Source organism: Hyla sarda, chromosome 7, assembly GCF_029499605.1.
Source record: "Hyla sarda isolate aHylSar1 chromosome 7, aHylSar1.hap1, whole genome shotgun sequence".
Classification (NCBI taxonomy): Eukaryota; Metazoa; Chordata; class Amphibia; order Anura; family Hylidae; genus Hyla; species Hyla sarda.
Window position 1 is genome coordinate 137,636,143 of NC_079195.1, and position 19,564 is coordinate 137,655,706.

The 19,564-nt window shown below is 44.9% G+C and overlaps 1 protein-coding gene across 1 annotated transcript in view; it reads left to right on the forward strand.

Moving 5' to 3' along the window:
* Positions 1–19,564, forward strand: part of OPN4 (opsin 4) — a 136,470-nt gene that overhangs the window by 83,138 nt on the left and 33,768 nt on the right. The window contains exon 8 of the mRNA XM_056530800.1: positions 12,105–12,294. Coding sequence (XP_056386775.1) covers positions 12,105–12,294 — 190 coding nt within the window. The remainder of the gene's footprint in view (positions 1–12,104; positions 12,295–19,564) is intronic.

A 19,564-nucleotide genomic window follows, 5' to 3' on the forward strand; every position in this document is an offset into this window, starting at 1 on the left:
TACTGAAATCAGCTGGGGACCGTTGGGTACGAGTCAGGCCCGCTCCATACACCCTGAGTGGGACCATAATGGACTAGGTCCGTCAGGGGTTGCAAAGGGGTCAAAAACTTCTCGGTTTTTGTGACGGTGCCGCCTGGGTCCAATGGACCCAGTGGGACCCATTGTAGGGACGCTGACTCTAAGGACCACAATTCAAACTTCCTTCTGGGGGTTGCTAATTAGGAATGGCAGGATCTTCCAGAGTCTTGATAAGTTTCGGACCAACGTTCGTGCATTGCTGTTGTGCTGTGAAATCCAAGCAAATTAGGTTATGTGAAGTGTGAAAGCTATTCATCAAGATATTAATTTAGAATTAGGTTACACCTATTGGAAGCATTGATAGCTGCTTACTCCATAGCGGTGCTACTGCTTCTTTTATACATGTATACTGTCTTGTCTGGACAGGGAAGAAGTGAAGCCATAATCTCATCCACAGCCCCTGTCCCTTCCTGTTGTATATCCGCCCTATGCGAGGGATCTACAAGCACGAACACCGTCCCTGCCTGGCTAAGTGCTGGGACCGTCCTGTCAAAATAATACACTACAAAAAACTCAGTCACAAGTCAGGGAGAGGATAATCAGGAAAACAAAAGGGAAACACCCATTAATAATACAGAGGGAGACAAACAAACCAACAGATAAATCAATGTTGGTAAGCCAAAGTCAAAACCATGAGAACCAGAGCGATGCAGAATCAGAAAGCAAGGAGTTAATTCAGGAATACAGAGCCAAAGTCGGGTACCAATCAGGTACCAGAAAGCACAATAAAATACAGAATGCTAGCTTCAGAATTAATCTTCTTTCACTGGCGAGGTCTGCAAGCACACTGTGGGTTTATATAGCCAGCAACACAGGTGTGGTTACACAAAAATCTGATATGTGGGCGAGACAGAACCTTGATAGGTCAAGGTGTAACCACAGCAACCTAACGCAGAAAACCAGCAGAAAGTATAGAGACACTGCTCTTACATACACATCAAACAGACAGGTCTGGCAGTGGATTATTTTCATTTCCCAATTGGAAAAAAGTATGCAACAAGTGTGTATGCTTATGGTGAATTGCAGCCTTTAATGTATGGCCAGCTTTACAGTTTATCAAATATTTGGACATTTTGTGCTATCTAAAGACACTGAAATGTTCAGTACAACCCATTCTACTAATTTTCAATGGAGATCCTATGCCCATATGTTTGATTTTAGGCTCCTGTTAACAATAAGTGAGTTTGAAATGTTAAAGCCAAATAATAGGAAGTGGCTTATGTTGTGTATATTCAATTAATACATCAGATGCCTTCCATGCATTGTTAAAGGAGTAGTCTCATGGAATAAAATGTATCCCCTACCCGCAGGACAAGTTTAAGATCGTGGGAAGTTCGAGAGCTGGGGCCCTCCGTGATCTCCTGTATGTAGCCCTGGCTCTCCCATGGATCGGCATGTCATGACCCCTGCCCGAAACTGGGGGCGCCATGCCCCCTCCATATATCTATATGGGAGAGCCGTTCGGCTATCTTCGACTCTCCCATAGAGATACAGTACAGACCAAAAGTTTGGACACACCTTCTCATTCAGAGTTTTCTTCATTTTCATGACTATGAAAATTGTAGATTCACACTGAAGGCATCAAAACTATGAATTAACACATGTGGAATTATATACATAACAAAAATAGGTGTGAAAATATGTCATATTCTAGGTTCTAGCCACCTTTTGCTTTGATTATTGCTTTGCACACTCTTGGCATTCTCTTGATGGGCTTCAAGAGGTAGTCACCTGAAATGGTCTTCCAACAGTCTTGAAGGAGTTCCCAGAGATGCTTAGCACTTGTTGGCCCTTTTTGCCTTCACTCTGCGGTCCAGCTCACCCCAAACCATCTCGATTGGGTTCAGGTCCAGTGACTGTGGAGGCCAGGTCATCTGGCGCAGCACCCCATCACTCTCCTTCTTGGTCAAATAGCCCCTACACAGCCTGGAGGTGGGTTTGGGGTCATTGTCCCATTGAAAAATAAATGATGGTCCAACTAAACGCAAACCGGATGGAATAGCATGCCGCTGCAAGATGCTGTGGTAGCCATGCTGGTTCAGTATGCCTTCAATTTTGAATAAATCCCCAACAGTGTCACCAGCAAAGCACCCCCACACCATCACACCTCCTCCTCCACACCAGCACACCTGTGAAGTGAAAACCATTTCAGGTGACTACCACTAGAATCTCAACAAGAGAATGCCAAGAGTGTGCAAAGCAGCAAAAGGTGGCTACTTTGAAGAAGCTAGAATATGACATATTTTCAGTTGTTTCACACTTTTTTGTTATGTATATAATTCCACATGTGTTAATTCATAGTTTTAATGCCTTCAATGTGAATCTACAATTTTCATAGTCATGAAAATAAAGAAAACTCTGATTGAGAAGGTGTGTCCAAACTTTTGGTCTGTACTGTATATGGAGTGGGCGTGGACCCCTACATGATAGAGGCGGGGTGCCATACAGGAGATTGTGGGGCCCCCAGCACTCAGACCCCAGCGAGCTAAAATGTATCCCCTATCCTGTGGATAGGGGATATGTTTTATTCCATGAGATATCTCCTTTAAGGTCATTCGTAAAAATATATTTACTAATATTTGTAGACAATATTTATGCAATGATTAGTAACATGTTGACTGATATATTGCTTAACTATACAATAACATAGACTATTTTCGTATAACATATCTAGCTCAGTTCCTCTCTAACCTTGGAGAATGTACTTTATAACACACAGCAGGTATCCACCTTATTTTCTGTGTGATGTTCTTAAAATCACTCTTGGCATTGTACCCAGAACAAAGACAATTGCCCATGTCTAACAAAATAAGAGATGAAAAACCAAAGGACATGCACTTATAATGTGGATCTATTTGTTACCTTCTTAGGATAAAAGATTGCATCTTATGATCTAAAAATACCAATGGGAAAAATACAAAAAATTCTATGGGAAACCAATGTAAATTATATGCTGAATTAAGGTTATTAGGCAAGAGTTGCAGATCATTCAACCAAGTTTTCTGCCATTTGCTTAAAAGAAATCTGTCCAGTTGAACATTGTATCAGATCTGCAGTCGATACAGGAGGCATTTCCCCCCGTTTTTCCCCACCATTGAATTTGAAACCCTGGCAGAAGTAAGATCCCCAATCCGGTTCTCTGTCTGACTGCACTGTCCACAGTACAGTGACAGCAGAATTCTACTTTAAGTTCTTAGAGGGGTCTACATGCAGAATTGAACTCTGCATCTAAACATGTTGGGGGACATTTATCAAAGCACTAGCTGATTACCCGGCGTAACCTGGCTTTTCCTTCCTAATCCTTGTTGGGGAGGAGAGCTTTTGACTTCATATCCCATCCTCATATATTGTTGTCATATCCCAACCCCATATCCCATCCCCATATCCTGTCCTCATATCTTAACCTCATATCCCATCCTCATATCCCAACCTCATAACCCATCCTCATATCCTGTCATCATATACCAACCTCATATCCTGACCTCCTATCCCGTCCTCTTATCTCAACCTTATAACCCGTCCTCATATCCTGTCTTCATATCCTGTCCTCATATCCTGTCCTCATATCCCATCCTCATATCTCGACCTCCTATCTCGACCTCATATCCCGTCGTCATATCTCGTCCTCAAATCCTGACCTCATATCCCGACCTCATATCCCATCCTCATTTCTTGACCTCCTGTCCCGACCTCCTATCCCGTCCTCCTATCCTGTCCTCATATCTCAACCTCATATCCTGTCCTTATATCCCGTCCTCATATCCCCTGACCTCCTATCTCGACCTCATATCCTGTCCTCCTATCTCAACCTCATATCCCGTCTTCCTATCCCGGCCTCATATCCCGTCCTCATATCCCTTCATCATATCGCGTCCTCACATCCCGTCTTCATATCCCGACCTCATATACCGTCCTTATATCCCATCCTCATATCCCGACCTCGGTGGGACTGATTTGTGATGAAGATATTATAAGCATAAAATAGAAGGTTACGTGGCTTTGTGGGACTGGGTGTGATATGCAAGCCAGACCAATGCACAAAAAGGGTAGATAATAAAAGTGTGGGGCTTAAAATGTGTGCATGGCTTTGTGAGATGGGGTGTGGCTTGCCAGCTGGATTGCCACATTCAAAAAATGTCAAAAATTGCAGCTTTTTTTGTTCCAAAAAATTTAATAAAAAATTTATAAAAGTAAAACCTAGGCAAAAGGGGTACTGATAAAAACTACAGATCAAGGTGCAAAAAATGAGCCCTCATACTGCCCCATATATGGAAAAATTAGAAAGTTATAGGTGGTCAAAATAGGGCAATTTCAAACATACTAATTTTGTTAAAATGGTTTGAGATTTTTTTTAAGCGGTACAATTATAGAAAAGCATATACCATAGGTATCATTTTAATCGTATTGGCCCACAGAATAAAGAAAACATGTATTGTGGTTTTCTTTTCAATTTTCCTACATAAATAATATTTGTTTGGTTGCGCCATACATTTTATGGTAAAATAAGATATGCAATTACAAAGTACAATTGGTGACGCAAAAAACAAACCCTCATATGGGTCTATGGATGGAAATATAAGAGTTATGATTTTTAAAAGGCGAGGAGGAAAAAATGGAAATGCAAAAATAAAGTTGGTCTGGTCTTTAAGGCCAAAATTGGCCTGGTCCTTAAAGGACATCTGCAGTGTGATTAACACTTATCCCCTATCCACAGGATAGGGGATAAGTGTTTGATCGCGGGGGGTCTGACCGCTGGGACCCCCTGTGATCTCCTGTACGGGGCCGCGGCTGTCCGTGCAGGGGGCGTGCCGGCCACAGCATGATGTTGCAGCCGGCACGCCTCCTCCATACATCTCTATGGGAGAGGCAGGGAGGCAGCGTTCGTGCCTCCCGCCTCCCCCATAGAACTGTATGGGGACAGGTAGGAGACGGGGTGTCACCGTCGACCTCTAGGTTGACGCTACGCGCCTTAGCGCTCACCATGAGCGCTAATGGCGGCGCCCTGTTAGGGAGATCTCCGGGGGTCCCAGGGGTCGGACCCCCCGCAATCAAACACTTATCCACTATCCTGTGGATAGGGGATAAGTGTCATACCGCTGCAGTTGTCCTTTAAGGGGTTAAAAAAATTGTCATATAAAAGCAGTACCCTAAGCAAAAAAAAGAAACTTGCTTACCAAAGCAAAATGTGTTTTTTGACTAGCAGTGGTCAGAGATTTATCAAGTGCAAAAGTTGCAAAAAAAAGTCACATCACATGAAAAAACCTACTAAATTTACTCCGGCTCAGATAAGGAGCAGAAAATGCCACTACCATAGCAAAAAAAAAAAATTGCTTACGTGAAAGAAATTCATCAACAGGCTGATTACCAGTTGATAAATAAGTTGCACATAAGCAAAAAAAAATTGTAAGGAAAAAACTTAAAAAAGGAATACATAAGCAATCATTGATAAATGTCCCCTGTTGTGACCTGTTTATACCTGCATCTGTCTAATCCTCATCTCGTATCCTGCACTGGTTTGCATGTTTTACTTTTGCATTCATTGATATACTTTTTAGCTTTGTAGGATAGCCAGTTCATTCTGTATTATACGATGTAATTTGATTCTGTACACTAGGTATTGTTTTTTCTGCCACATATATGGTTTACACATGAGGTTGTTGCTCTAGACGGACTCAGCAGTATTATCTGCCTACCAATTCTATACATGTGCCCTCTTGGGGGTGGTTATATCCTCCCCTCATGTTGTTGTAGGAGGTTGCTCTGATTAGAGCAATTTTAATTGTTTTTAATTGAACATTGTCTTGGATCCATGTATTTTTGAAAATATTTTGCTAATAAAGATTCATGTTTTATACAGAATATTGTTGTTACTGATAGGTGTGCCATGCATTTTAGTATATCTGCTTTTTTCTTCTTTTGTTTTGTATATAGCTATTAGGATATACCGCTTCACATATGTACTTATATAGAGGTTGAGCGCCTGTGTTTTGGTGTTTGGTTGGGCATGCTATATGACCTGTGCAGAGCTCATTCTACAGGGAGGGGGAGGCTGAGCTCTGAGCATAATCTATTGGGATCTACTGATGGGACCTTCATTGTACTTTTGTCTGTGATGATGGAGGACACTGCTGGAAAGTAATTTGGTTAGAACAGGAAATGTCAGCTTTGTTTTAGGCTGGGTCCTCTCCCTTTCTATAACTGATCGCTGTGCCGCACGCTATTAACCCTTTAGACACGGCGTACAAAGTTTATCAGCAAAATCGCAGTGTCCCAAACAGCTGGAGGATACGAGGAGTGTGCCTTACCTTCCTGCTCTGTGTCCAATCGCAGAAGGACTGCTCTGTACCTGAGATCCAGGCATAAGCAGTCAAGCGGCAGAAACACTGATCAATGCTTTGCTATGGCATAGCATTGAACAGTATGAGAGATCAATGTACTGCATGTGATAATCCCCTGTGGGTAAGTAGGAATCATCCCCCTTTTCCCATTTAAAAAAAACTGTGTAAATAAATATAAAAATAATGTGCGCAAATATCCGAATTATAAAAAAAATATAATTAATTAACCGCATGGTCAATGGCGTATGCGCAAAAAATTTCAAAGTCCAAAGTATTGTATTTTGGCCACTTTTCATATCATGAAAAAAAAAATGAATAAAAAGTGACCAAAAAGTCCAATCAATACAAAATGATACCGTTAAAAACTTCGGATCACAACGCAAAAAATTAGCCCTCATACCACCCCATACACAGAAAAATAAAAAAGTTATAGGGGTCATAAAATGACAATTTTAACCCCTTAAGGACCGGGGGGGTTTCCATTTTTGCATTTTCGTTTTTTTGCTCCTTGCGTTTGAAAAATCATAACCCTTTCAATTTTGCACCTAAAAATCCATGTGATGGCTTATTTTTTGCACCACCAATTCTACTTTGTAATGACGTCAGTCATTTTGCCCAAAAATTGACGGTGAAATGGAAAAAAAATCATTGTGCGACAAAATTGAAAAAAAACCGCAGTTTTGTAACTTTTGGGGGCTTCCGTTTCTACGTAGTAAATTTTTCGGTAAAAATGACACCTTATCTTTATTCTGTAGGTCCATACGATTAAAATGATACCCTACTTATATAGGTTGGATTTTGTCGTACTTCTGGAAAAAATCATAACTACATGCAGGAAAATTAATACGTTTAAAATTGTCATCTTCTGACCCCTATAACTTTTTTATTTTTCCGGGTATGGGGCGGTTTGAGAGCTCATTTTTTGCGCCGTGATCTGAAGTTTTTAACGGTACCATTTTTGCATTGATAGGACTTATTGATCGCTTTTTATTCATTTTTAAATGATATAAAAAGTGACCAAAAATGTACTATTTTGGACTTTGGAATTTTTTTGCACGCACGCCATTGACCGAGCGGTTTAATTAATGATATATTTTTATAATTAGGACATTTCCGCACGTGGTGATACCATATATGTTTATTTTTATTTTTTTTACACTGTGTTTTTTTTTATTGGAAAAGGGGGGTGATTCAACCTTTTAATAGGGGAGGAGTTAAATGATCTTTATTCACTTTTTTTTTTTTATAACACTGCACACACTGATCTTCATCATTGATCACTGGTTTCTCATAAGAAACCAGTGATCGACGATTCGTGCCTGACGATCATGCCTGGATCTCAGGCACTGAGCAGTCATTCGGCGATCGGACAGCGAGGAGGCAGGTAGGGGCCCTCCCGCTGTCCTGTCAGCTGTTCGGGATCCCGCGATTAGCCGCAGCTATCCCGAACAGCCCGACTGAGCTAGCCGGCCACTTTGGGTTTCACTTTTAGCCTGCGCGCTATTAGAGGCGGGTCTCGGCTTCACTATGACGCCGGGCCCGCCGTTATATCAGGAGAGCAGGACCAAGGGCGTACCTGTACGCCCTTGGTCCTTAAGGGGTTAAACATACACATTTTCCTGCATGTAGTTAAGAAGTACGACAAAATCAAACCTATATAAGTAGGGTATCATTTTAATCGTATGGAACAACAGAATAAAGAGAAGGTGTCATTTTTACCGCAAAGTGTACTGCGTATAAACAGAAGCCCCCAAAAGTTACAAAATGGCATTTCTTCTTCAATTTTGTCCCACAATGATTTTTTTTCTGTTTCGCTGTAGATTTTTGGGTAAAATGACTGATGTCATTACAAAGTAGAATTTGTGGCACAAAAAATAAGCCATCATATGGATTTTTAGGTGCAAAATTGAAAGAGTAATGTCTTTTTTAAAGGTAAGGAGGAAAAAACGAAAGTTCAAAAACCCCGGGTCATTTTTTTAAAATAAAAGCATCATTCATAGTATTACTATTTTAACAATGGAGAATATTTATCCTAGGTACTGTCCAAGTGTCAGTAGAAGGTCAGAATTTTAACTATTGGACTGTGCCAAATTAGGCTTGTTGGTTTTCTTTTTTTTGTTTTTTTGCTTCTTCTGGATCACTTAGAGCTTGTATACATGAAAGGTTGACCAATTTGTATATATTCTATTAACCTGTTGGGGACCAAGGGCGTACAGGTACTTCCTTGTTCCCTGGTGCTTAAGGACCAAGGGCGTACCTATCACCCATGAGAATTTCGGGGAGCGGGGACCGGACCAGGATGCCTGCCAAATTCATTCAGCAGGCATCCCATGCAACCCCCCCCCCAAATCGCCGATCAATTCAGATCTCTGACGACCCGATAGCCTGGAAGAAAGGGATGATCGGAGCTGTCAGAGCCCCGATCATCCTAAAGGATAGAAGCAAGGTGGTAGGGGTACCACCTCCTCCTATCCCCTGTGATTTGACCGGTGAATCGCAGGGCAGGGGGGTGAAAGTTAATTTCCCCTGCTCTGCCCGCCCCTCGAAGTCTGGTTCAGAGCTGGGGAAGATGGCGGCGATGGTGCGGGGGCCGTGGATGCGGGGGGGGGGGGGGGACCAGCGGCAGTTACCTGCGATCACGAGGGGACCAAGGACCGGAGGACCAGGGACCGGCGACTGAAAGGATGGCAGGAAAGTGGCGGCGGTGACGTCAGAGGCAGCAGTGAAAGTGATCTTTACTGCTGCTTCTAGGAGTTTCAAAACTACAACTCCCAGCATGCTGGGAATTGTAGTTTTGTAACATCTGGAGTGCCACAGTTTGGAGACCACTGTGTAGTGGTCTCCAAAATGTGTCCATCCAGATGTTGCAAAACTATAACTGTCAGCATGCCCAGACAATCCAGGCATGCTGGGAGTTGTAGTTCTGTAACATCTAGCCCTTCAGATGTTGCAGAACTACAATTCTCAGCATGCCTGGACAGTCTCAGCATGCTAGGAGTTGTAGTTTTGCAACATCTAGGAGGGCACTGTTTGGACACCACTATACAGTGGTGTCCAAACTCTAGCGCTCCAGATGTCAATTCAAAGTATTCCAAGTCTGTCCAGGCATGCTGGGAGTTGTAGCTCGGCAACATGTGGCCCTTCAGATGTTGCCGAACTACAACTCTCAGCATGCCTGATCAATCTGAGCATGCTTGGAGTTGAAGTTTTGCAACATCTGGGGGGGCTACAGTTTGGAAACCACTACACAGTGGTCTCCAAACAGTTTTCCTCCAGTTGTTGTATAACTACAACTTCCAACATGCCCTTCGGCTGTCTGGGCATGCTGGGAGTTGTAGTGTTACAACAACTGGAGGCACACTGGTTTCCTAACTCAGTGTTTCCCAACCCGCGTGTCTCCTGCTGTAGCAAAACTATAATTCCCAGCATGCACTGACAGACCATGCATGCTGGGAGTTGTAGTTTTGCAACAGCTGGAGGCACATGGGTTGGGAGAGTTAGTAAACAGACAGTGGTGCAGAAACACTGAGGTAGTCTGTTACCTAACTCAGTGTTTTCCAATCCCAACCAGTGTGCCTCCAGCTGCAGTGCATGCTGGGAGTTGTAGTTTTGCCCTCCTATGTGAATGTTCAGGGTACATTCACATGGGCAGGGGTTTACAGCAAATTTCCACCCGTGTGAATGTACCCTAAATACACTACACTAACCCCAAATAAAGAGTAAAACACTACATATACACTACCCCCTTACACTGTCGCCCCCTATTTTCCTTACAAGCAGAGAGCTTCAACGTTATAAAACATGAAATTTGGGAATTTTTCGCCAAGTAATGATGCAAGTGTCGACAAAAATTTACCACAAACATAAAGAAGAATATGTCACGAAAAAAAGTCTCGGAATCAAATTCACAAGTACAAGCATCCCAGAGCTATTAATGCTTAAAGTGACAGTGGTCAGAATTGCAAAAAAATGCTCTGGTCCTTAAAGGGTAACTCTCATTAAAACTCATTTTTGCTATTGCACTTCTTATGGTCAATAAAAAATATTTCTAATAGACTTTGTTTAAAAAAAAATGAAGTTTTCTATGTTTTATTTGTGCTTAAAAAAGATCAAGAGCACATTTTCCCCCATCTCATACACAGACTTTGGACCAAAGTCCAAACACAGAAAGTGCAGCCTGGAGTGCTGAGGGGGTCTGTCCAATCAACAGCATATAGCTGTTAAGTGTAAGAGGAGCTATGATTGGATGAGGCTGGACCCCCCCCCCCCCCCTCAGCATTCCAGGCTGCACTTCCTGTGTTTGGGCTTTGGTCGAAAGTCTGTATATGACATGAGGGGGGGGGGGGGGGGGATGTGCTCTTGAGCTTTTTTAAGCACAAATAAAACATAGAAAACTTTATTTTTTTTAAACAAAGTATATTAGAAATATTTTTTATTTACCATAAGGAGTGCAACAGCAAAAATGAGTTTTAATGAGAGTGGCCATTTAAGGTCAAAATGGGCTCAGTCCCCAAGGGGTTAATCAAAGAAAGGGGGGCTCACCACAATATTATCAAGACTGGGTGCTACTTGCAGTAAAGGAAACTAGATATGCACACTACAAGAAAAGAGCCTAACACTGAAAGGAAGTGCACACCACTATAATGTCATAAATACAAAAAAACACAATTTTATTGCACATAATTCAAGAAAAATAACACACACAAGTATGTAATACACAAGGGACATTTAAAATCACTTACAATTGGTAACTAGGAGCACAGCACAACCCTGGAGAGGGGCCATGAACCCCCTCCCCCAAGAGTGACTCCGTCCTTATAACACACTGATAATAGCTATTATAAAGATAAACAGTACCTGTTAGTCTGCCCCAAATGCCCTTAAGGTATAGCAATCTCCGCTAAGTTCAGATAGGCTAAACAAAGCCCCAATATACTATGCAGTGATAGATTACTAAGGCATTTGTATATATAGTATGACTATTATTCAATCCACTAACATTGTACAGTAACCCCCCGACATGTGATGGCCCCGACATATGATAAAATCGACATACGATGGCCTCTCAGAGGCCATCGCATGCCGATGTCAGCATTGACATACGATGCTTTTATATGTCGGGGCCATCGCATTAACTGCTATCCGACAGCGCAAAATGCTTAAGCTGCTGTCGGATAGCAGTTTAAGCATCCCGGGCAGGTTCGCTTACCTATTCCCACTGCTCTGGGTCCACTTCGCGATACTCCGGCATCTTCCGCATCTTCTCCAGGGTCCGGGCCTCGCTTTCCGGCGTCGTTATTACGTCACTACGCACGCCGGCGCAGCAGCGTAATAACGTCACCAGAAAGCGAGGCCCAGACCCTGCAGAAGATGCGGAAGAAGCCGGAGGATCGCGAAGAAGACACCGGAGCAGCCCCTGGGACAGCATCGGGAGCCCCTTGGACAACATCGGGAGCGGTGAGGACCTGGTCTGGAGCGGCGGGGACAGGTGAGTATAACTTCCTTTACTTTACATTGCACGGATCCCTCAACATACGATGGATTCGACAAACGATAGGTCGTTTGGAACGAATTACCATCGTATGTTGAGGGACCACTGTAATAGTATGTGTGTTAATACTGACAGACATGTTTTCTCTGACTAATGTTTGTGTTTGACTAATAATAAACCATTTTTGTATGTTATAGAATGGCTCTTGCAAAATACATTCCTTGTCTGCGGCCAATACTTAGAGTAGCCCGCAAAGACTCCAAGTCCTTCAGCAGCTACCCATCATCTAGACGTTCCACTGTCACCAGCCATTGCAGTCAATCTTCTGATTTGGGTGGACATCAAAAACTGAAGAACCGTCTACCCTCTGTCTCTGACAGTGAATCAGTAAGATCCTTGATATTCTATTTCTGCAGTATACGTGTTATCTGCATGCTAAAGTCAGTAGTGGATTTACATGTAAGGTGCCTTTGGTGGGCAGCTTTCAGTGTGTTACAAAACTACAGCTCCCAGCATTTGACTGTCCGGGCATGCTGGGAGTTAGTAGTTTTGCAACAGCTGGAGGCTCCCTGTTTGGAAAATGCTGCACAATGGTATTAGCAACAGAAGTAAGAGAACAAAATAAGAGAGGTATGGATGATGCACAGTGTTGGAACTTATATTCTGTGGGTGCTCAGTCCTCAAAGCCTGACAAAAGTTATATAATCCACTGGAGAAAACAAGGTGGAAGATGGCACTCCAGAAATTATGTCCAGTGAATGTGTCATTTGTTAACCCATCAAAAACAAGAATGCAATGTTTTGACCCTACAATATGGTCTTTCTTAAGCATAAGTAAGTGCACCCCTGACATTTTTGTAAATATTTTATATATATATATATATATATATATATATATATATATATATATATATATAAAACTCAACATGTGTGTGTGTGTGCATGTATGTTCCACAAAAACTTCCAAACGGCTAAAGATATTAAAATGAAACTTGGCACACATGTTACTTATATGTCAGCAACAAACATAGGATAGGTGATTTAACCCTTACTCACCGCCATTTGCAAGGGGCGGGGTTTATGTTTAAAGTCCCATACAAGTCAATGGAAAATATATGTTACTGCATAACTTCCAAACGGCTGGAGATATTTCGATAATACTTGGTTATATGTTACTTATTTGTCCACTTAAAATATAGGATAGTTAATTTAATCCTTAACTACCCACATTTGTGAAATCAATGGGAAATTTATGTTCCCACATAACTTTTGTACGGCTGGAGATATTTCAATACCTGGTACACATATTACAGGTCAGGATATGAGGACGGGATGGGAGATCGAGATAGGAGGTCGAGATAGGAGGTCAAGATAGGAGGACGGGATGGTCGGGATAGGAGGTCGGGATACGAGGACGGGATAGGAGGTGGAGATAGGAGGTCGGGATAGGAGGTCAGGATAGGAGGTCGGGATAGGAGGTCGAGATAGGAGGACGGGATAGGAGGTTGGGATAGGAGGTCGGGATAGGAGGTCGGCATAGGAGCTGGAGATAGGAGGATGGGATAGGGGGTTGAGATAGGAGGACGGGATAGGAAGTCAAGATAGGAGGACGGGATAGGAGGTCGAGATAGGAGGACAGGATAGGAGGACAGGATAGGAGGTCGAGGTAGGAGGACGGGATAGGAGGACGGGATAGGAGGACGGAATAGGAGGACGGGATATGAGGATGGAATAGGAGGTCGAGATAGGAGGTCGAGATAGGAGGCAGGGATAGGAGGCCAGGATAGGAGGCCGGGATAGGAGGTCGGGATAGGAGGCCGGGATAGGAGGTCGAGATAGGAGGACGGGATAGAAGGACGGGATAGGAGGTCGAGATAGGAGGACGGGATAGATAGGAGGATGGGATAGGAGGTCGGGATAGGAGGTCGGGATAGGAGGTCAAGATAGGAGGTCAAGATAGGAGGACAGAATGGTCGGGATAGGAGGTCAGGATATGAGGACGGGATAGGAGGTGAAGATAGGAGGCCGGGATAGGAGGTCGAGATAGGAGAACGGGATAGGAGGTTGAGATGGGAGGTCGGGATAGGAGGTCGGCATAGGAGGTGGAGATAGGAGGACGGGATAGGAGGTCGAGATAGGAGGACGGGATAGGAGGTTGAGATAGGAGGTCGAGATAGGAGGTCAGGATAGGAGGTCGGGGTATGAGGACGGGATATGAGGACGGGATATGGGGTTGGGATATGACAACAATATATGGGGATGGGATTTGAAGTCAAAAGCTTCCTCCTTTGTTGATTTTCCTCCCCAACAAGGATGAGGAAGGAAAAACCGGGTACTCAGCTAGTGTATATATAACTCAACGTGTGTGTGTATGTATGTATGTATGTATGTATGTCCCACAAAAACTTCCAAACGGCTAAAGATATTAACATGAAACTTGGCACACATGTTACTTATATGTCAACAACAAACATAGGTGATTTAACTCATACTCACCCCCATTTGCCAGGGGCGGGGTTTATGTTTAAAGTCCTATACAAGTCTATGGAAAATATATGTTACTGCATAACTTCCAAACGGCTGAAGATATTTTGATAATAATTGGTCACATGTTACTTATATGGCCACTTAAAATATAGGATAGTTAATTTAACCCTTAACTACCCCCATTTGTGAGGGTCGGGGTTTTTGTTTAACGTCCCATGCAAATCAATGGGAAATGTATGTTCTCACATAACTTCCGTATGGCTGGAGATATTTCAATACTACCTGGTACACATATTATAGTTCGGGATATGAGGACGGGATGGGAGGTCGAGATAGGAGGTCAAGATAGGAGGTTGAGTTAGGAGGTCGGGATATGAGGACGGGATAGGAGGTGGAGATAGGAGAACGGGATAGGAGGATGGGATAGGAGGACGGGATAGGAGGACAGGATAGGAGGACGGGATAGGAGGTCGGGATAGGAGGCTGGGATAGGAGGTCGAGATAGGAGGTCGAGATAGGAGGACGGGATAGAATGACGGGATAGGAGGTCGAGATAGGAGGACCGGATAGGAGGACGGGGTAGTAGGAAGGGATAGGAGGTTGGGATAGGAGGTTGGGATAGGAGATCGGGGTATGAGGACGGGATATGAGGACGGGATAGGAGGACGGGATAGGAGGTCGAGATAGGAGGACGGGATAGAATGACGGGATAGGAGGTCGAGATAGGAGGACGGGATAGGAGGACGGGATAGGAGGACGGGATAGGAGGAAGGGATAGGAGGTTGGGATAGGAGGTCGAGATAGGAGGACCGGATAGGAGGACGGGGTAGTAGGAAGGGATAGGAGGTCGGGATAGGAGGTCTGGATAGGAGGATGGGATATGAGGACGGGATAAGGGGGTTGGGATATGACAACAATATATGGGGATGGGATTTGAAGTCAAAAGCTTCCTCCTTTGTTTATTTTCCTCCCCAACAAGGATGAGGAAGGAAAAACCAGGCAACGCCGGGTACTCAGCTAGTTTTTATTATATATTTTTATGTGACAACACTGAAGAAATGTAAAGTAGTGAGTGCACAGCCTGTATAAGTGTTTAATGTATCCCACTAAAATAACTAATCAAACTTCCATTAATGTCTAAACTAGAGATGTAGAGATGAGTGAATTTAAAAAAAATTCGATTCAGCCAATTCGCCAAATTTTCCGACTAAAATCTAGTTCAGTGCAAATTCATTTGCGGCGAATCTGTATTAAAAATGGCTATTTCTGGCCTACAGAAAGCCTCAATAGGGGTGTTAGAAGGGATAAAGAGATGGAAAAAAATGGAGGACAGTTCCTCGCGTAAGTCTGTGGGCTAAATGTCCCTATTACAGCCAATCAGCAGCAGTCCCTCCCTTCCAGACCCTCCTACCTCTTGCACAGATGCCATTTTACCCTCATTCAGCATGCTGCAGGCTTAGGAAGTGGAGGGTCAGAGAAGCTGCTCCTGCTGTATAGGGAAAGCGATAGCTAGGTTGCTGCTAGGTGGTGTATTCAGGGTCCAGTTTACTTCTAAAGCACTAGTGCAACATCTGCTTTAAGGACAGCAACCAAAAAAGCCCTTTTTAGGGCTGAAAGATATCAGTCCGCGGGTCTTGCAACAGCTGGAGGTACCCTGGTTGGGAGGGAACCGCTGGTTAAAAGGGGTACTCCAGAATCAAACTTAAGTTCCTTCAAGCAACTAACTACTACAGTATTCAAAGGGCTGAAAGATATCAGTCTGTGTGTTTTGCAACAGCTGGAGGCACCCTGGTTGGGGACCACTGCTTAAAAGGGGAACTCCGCTGGTAAGCTTTTTTTCTTTAAAGCAACTAACTACTACAGTATTCAAAGGGCTGAAATATATCAGTCCGTGTGTTTTGCAACAGCTGGAGGCTTCCTGATAGGGGACCACTGCTTAAAAGGGGAACTCCGCTGGCAAGCTTTTTTGCTCATTGTCACACCAGTGCAAATCACATTTGGTGGGAAAGTTGTGCAAATTAAAAAAAAAAAAATAATTTGGGCTGTTAAATAAAACCAGTCGTCACAGTCAGTTCACGTCACAGTTGCCAGTTTTTTTGCCTGCAGGGCAAATTGTGTCACCCTAGTGCAAATCACATTAGGTGTGACAGTTGTGCAAATTAAAAAAATATATTGTTACGCCGAGCGCTCCGGGTCCCCGCTCCTCCCCGGAGCGCTCGCTACACTCCTCTCACTGCAGCGCTCCGGTCGGTTCCACGGACCCGGGGCGCTGCGATACCGCCTCTGGCCGGGATGCGATTCGCGATGCGGGTAGCGCCCGCTCGCGATGCGCACCCCGGCTCCCGTACCTGACTCGCTCTCCGTCAGTTCTGTCCCGGCGCGCGCGGCCCCGCTCCCTAGGGCGCGCGCGCGCCGGGTCTCTGCGATTTAAAGGGCCACTGCGCCGCTGATTGGCGCAGTGGTTCCAATTAGTGTTTACACCTGTGCACTTCCCTATATCACCTCACTTCCCCTTCACTCCCTCGCCGGATCTTGTTGCCTTAGTGCCAGTGAAAGCGTTTCCTTGTGTGTTCCTAGCCTGTGTTCCAGACCTCCTGCCGTTGCCCCTGACTACGATCCTTGCTGCCTGCCCCGACCTTCTGCTACGTCCGACCTTGCTTCTGTCTACTCCCTTGTACCGCGCCTATCTTCAGCAGCCAGAGAGGTTGAGCCGTTGCTAGGGGATACGACCTGGTCACTACCGCCGCAGCAAGACCATCCCGCTTTGCGGCGGGCTCTGGTGAATACCAGTAGTGACTTAGAACCGATCCTCTAGCACGGTCCACGCCAATCCCTCTCTGGCACAGAGGATCCACTACCTGCCAGCCGGCATCGTGACAGTAGATCCGGCCATGGATCCCGCTGAAGTTCCTCTGCCAGTTGTCGCTGACCTCACCACGGTGGTCGCCCAGCAGTCACAACAGATTGCGCAACAAGGCCAACAGCTGTCTCAACTGACTGTTATGCTACAACAGTTACTACCACAGCTCCAGCAACCATCTCTTCCGCCAGCTCCTGTACCTCCCCCGCAGCGAGTGGCCGCTTCTGGACTACGACTATCCTTGCCGGATAAATTTGATGGGGACTCTAAGTTTTGCCGTGGCTTCCTTTCCCAATGTTCATTACACTTGGAGATGATGTCGGACCAGTTCCCCACTGAAAGGTCTAAGGTGGCTTTCGTAGTCAGCCTGCTGTCTGGAAAAGCCCTGGCTTGGGCCACACCGCTCTGGGACCGCAATGACCCCGTCACTGCCTCTGTACACTCCTTCTTCTCGGAAATTCGAAGTGTCTTTGAGGAACCTGCCCGAGCCTCTTCTGCTGAGACTGCCCTGTTGAACCTGGTCCAGGGTAATTCTTCCGTTGGCGAGTATGCCGTACAATTCCGTACTCTTGCTTCTGAATTATCCTGGAACAATGAGGCCCTCTGCGCGACCTTTAAAAAAGGCCTATCCAGCAACATTAAAGATGTTCTGGCCGCACGAGAAATGCCTGCTAATCTTCATGAACTTATTCACCTAGCCACTCGCATTGACATGCGTTTTTCCGAAAGGCGTCAGGAGCTCCGCCAAGATATGGACTCTGTTCGCACGAGGCGTTTCTTCTCCTCGGCTCCTCTCTCCTCTGGTTCCCTGCAATCTGTTCCTGTGTCTCCCGCCGTGGAGGCTATGCAGGTCGACCGGTCTCGCCTGACATCTCAAGAGAGGACACGACGCCGCATGGAGAACCTCTGCCTGTACTGTGCTAGTACCGAACACTTCCTGAGGGATTGTCCTATCCGCCCTCCCCGCCTGGAAAGACGTACCCTGACTCCGCACAAAGGAGAGACAATCCTTGATGTCCACTCTGCTTCTCCACGTCTTACTGTGCCTGTGCAGATGTCTGCCTCTGCCTTCTCCTTCTCTTCTGTGGCCTTCTTGGACTCTGGATCTGCAGGAAATTTTATTTTGGCCTCTCTCGTCAACAGGTTCAACATCCCAGTGACCAGTCTCACCAGACCCCTTTACATCAATTGTATAAACAATGAAAGATTGGACTGTTCCATACGTTTCCGCACGGAGCCCCTTCTAATGAGCATCGGATCTCATCACGAGAGGATTGAACTTTTGGTCCTCCCCAATTGCACCTCGGAAATTCTCCTTGGACTTCCCTGGCTTCAACTTCATTCCCCAACCCTGGATTGGTCCACTGGGGAGATCAAGAGTTGGGGGCCCTCTTGTTCCAAGGACTGTCTAAAACCGGTTCCCAGTAACCCTTGCCGTAACTCTCTGCTTCCTCCAGTAACCGGTCTCCCTAAGGCCTATACGGACTTCGCGGATGTTTTCTGCAAAAAACAAGCGGAGACTCTACCTCCTCACAGGCCTTATGATTGTCCTATCGACCTCCTCCCGGGCACTACTCCACCCCGGGGCAGAATTTATCCTCTCTCTGCCCCAGAGACTCTTGCCATGTCTGAATACGTCCAGGAGAATCTAAAAAAGGGCTTTATCCGTAAATCCTCCTCTCCTGCCGGAGCCGGATTTTTCTTTGTGTCCAAAAAAGATGGCTCTCTACGTCCTTGCATTGACTACCGCGGACTTAATAAAATCACGGTTAAGAACCGCTACCCCTTACCCCTCATCTCTGAACTCTTTGATCGCCTCCAAGGTGCCCACATCTTTACTAAATTGGACTTAAGAGGCGCCTATAACCTCATCCGCATCAGAGAGGGGGATGAGTGGAAGACAGCATTTAACACCAGAGATGGACACTTTGAGTATCTGGTCATGCCCTTTGGCCTGTGCAACGCCCCTGCTGTCTTCCAAGACTTTGTTAATGAAATTTTTCGTGATCTGTTATACTCCTGTGTTGTTGTATATCTTGATGATATCCTAATTTTTTCGGCCAATCTAGAAGAACACCGCCAGCATGTCCGTATGGTTCTTCAGAGACTTCGTGACAATCAACTCTATGCTAAAATTGAGAAATGTCTGTTTGAATGCCAATCTCTTCCTTTTCTAGGATACTTGGTCTCTGGCCAGGGACTACAAATGGATCCGGATAAACTCTCTGCCGTCTTAGATTGGCCACGCCCCTCCGGACTCCGTGCCATCCAACGTTTTTTGGGGTTCGCCAATTATTACAGGCAATTTATT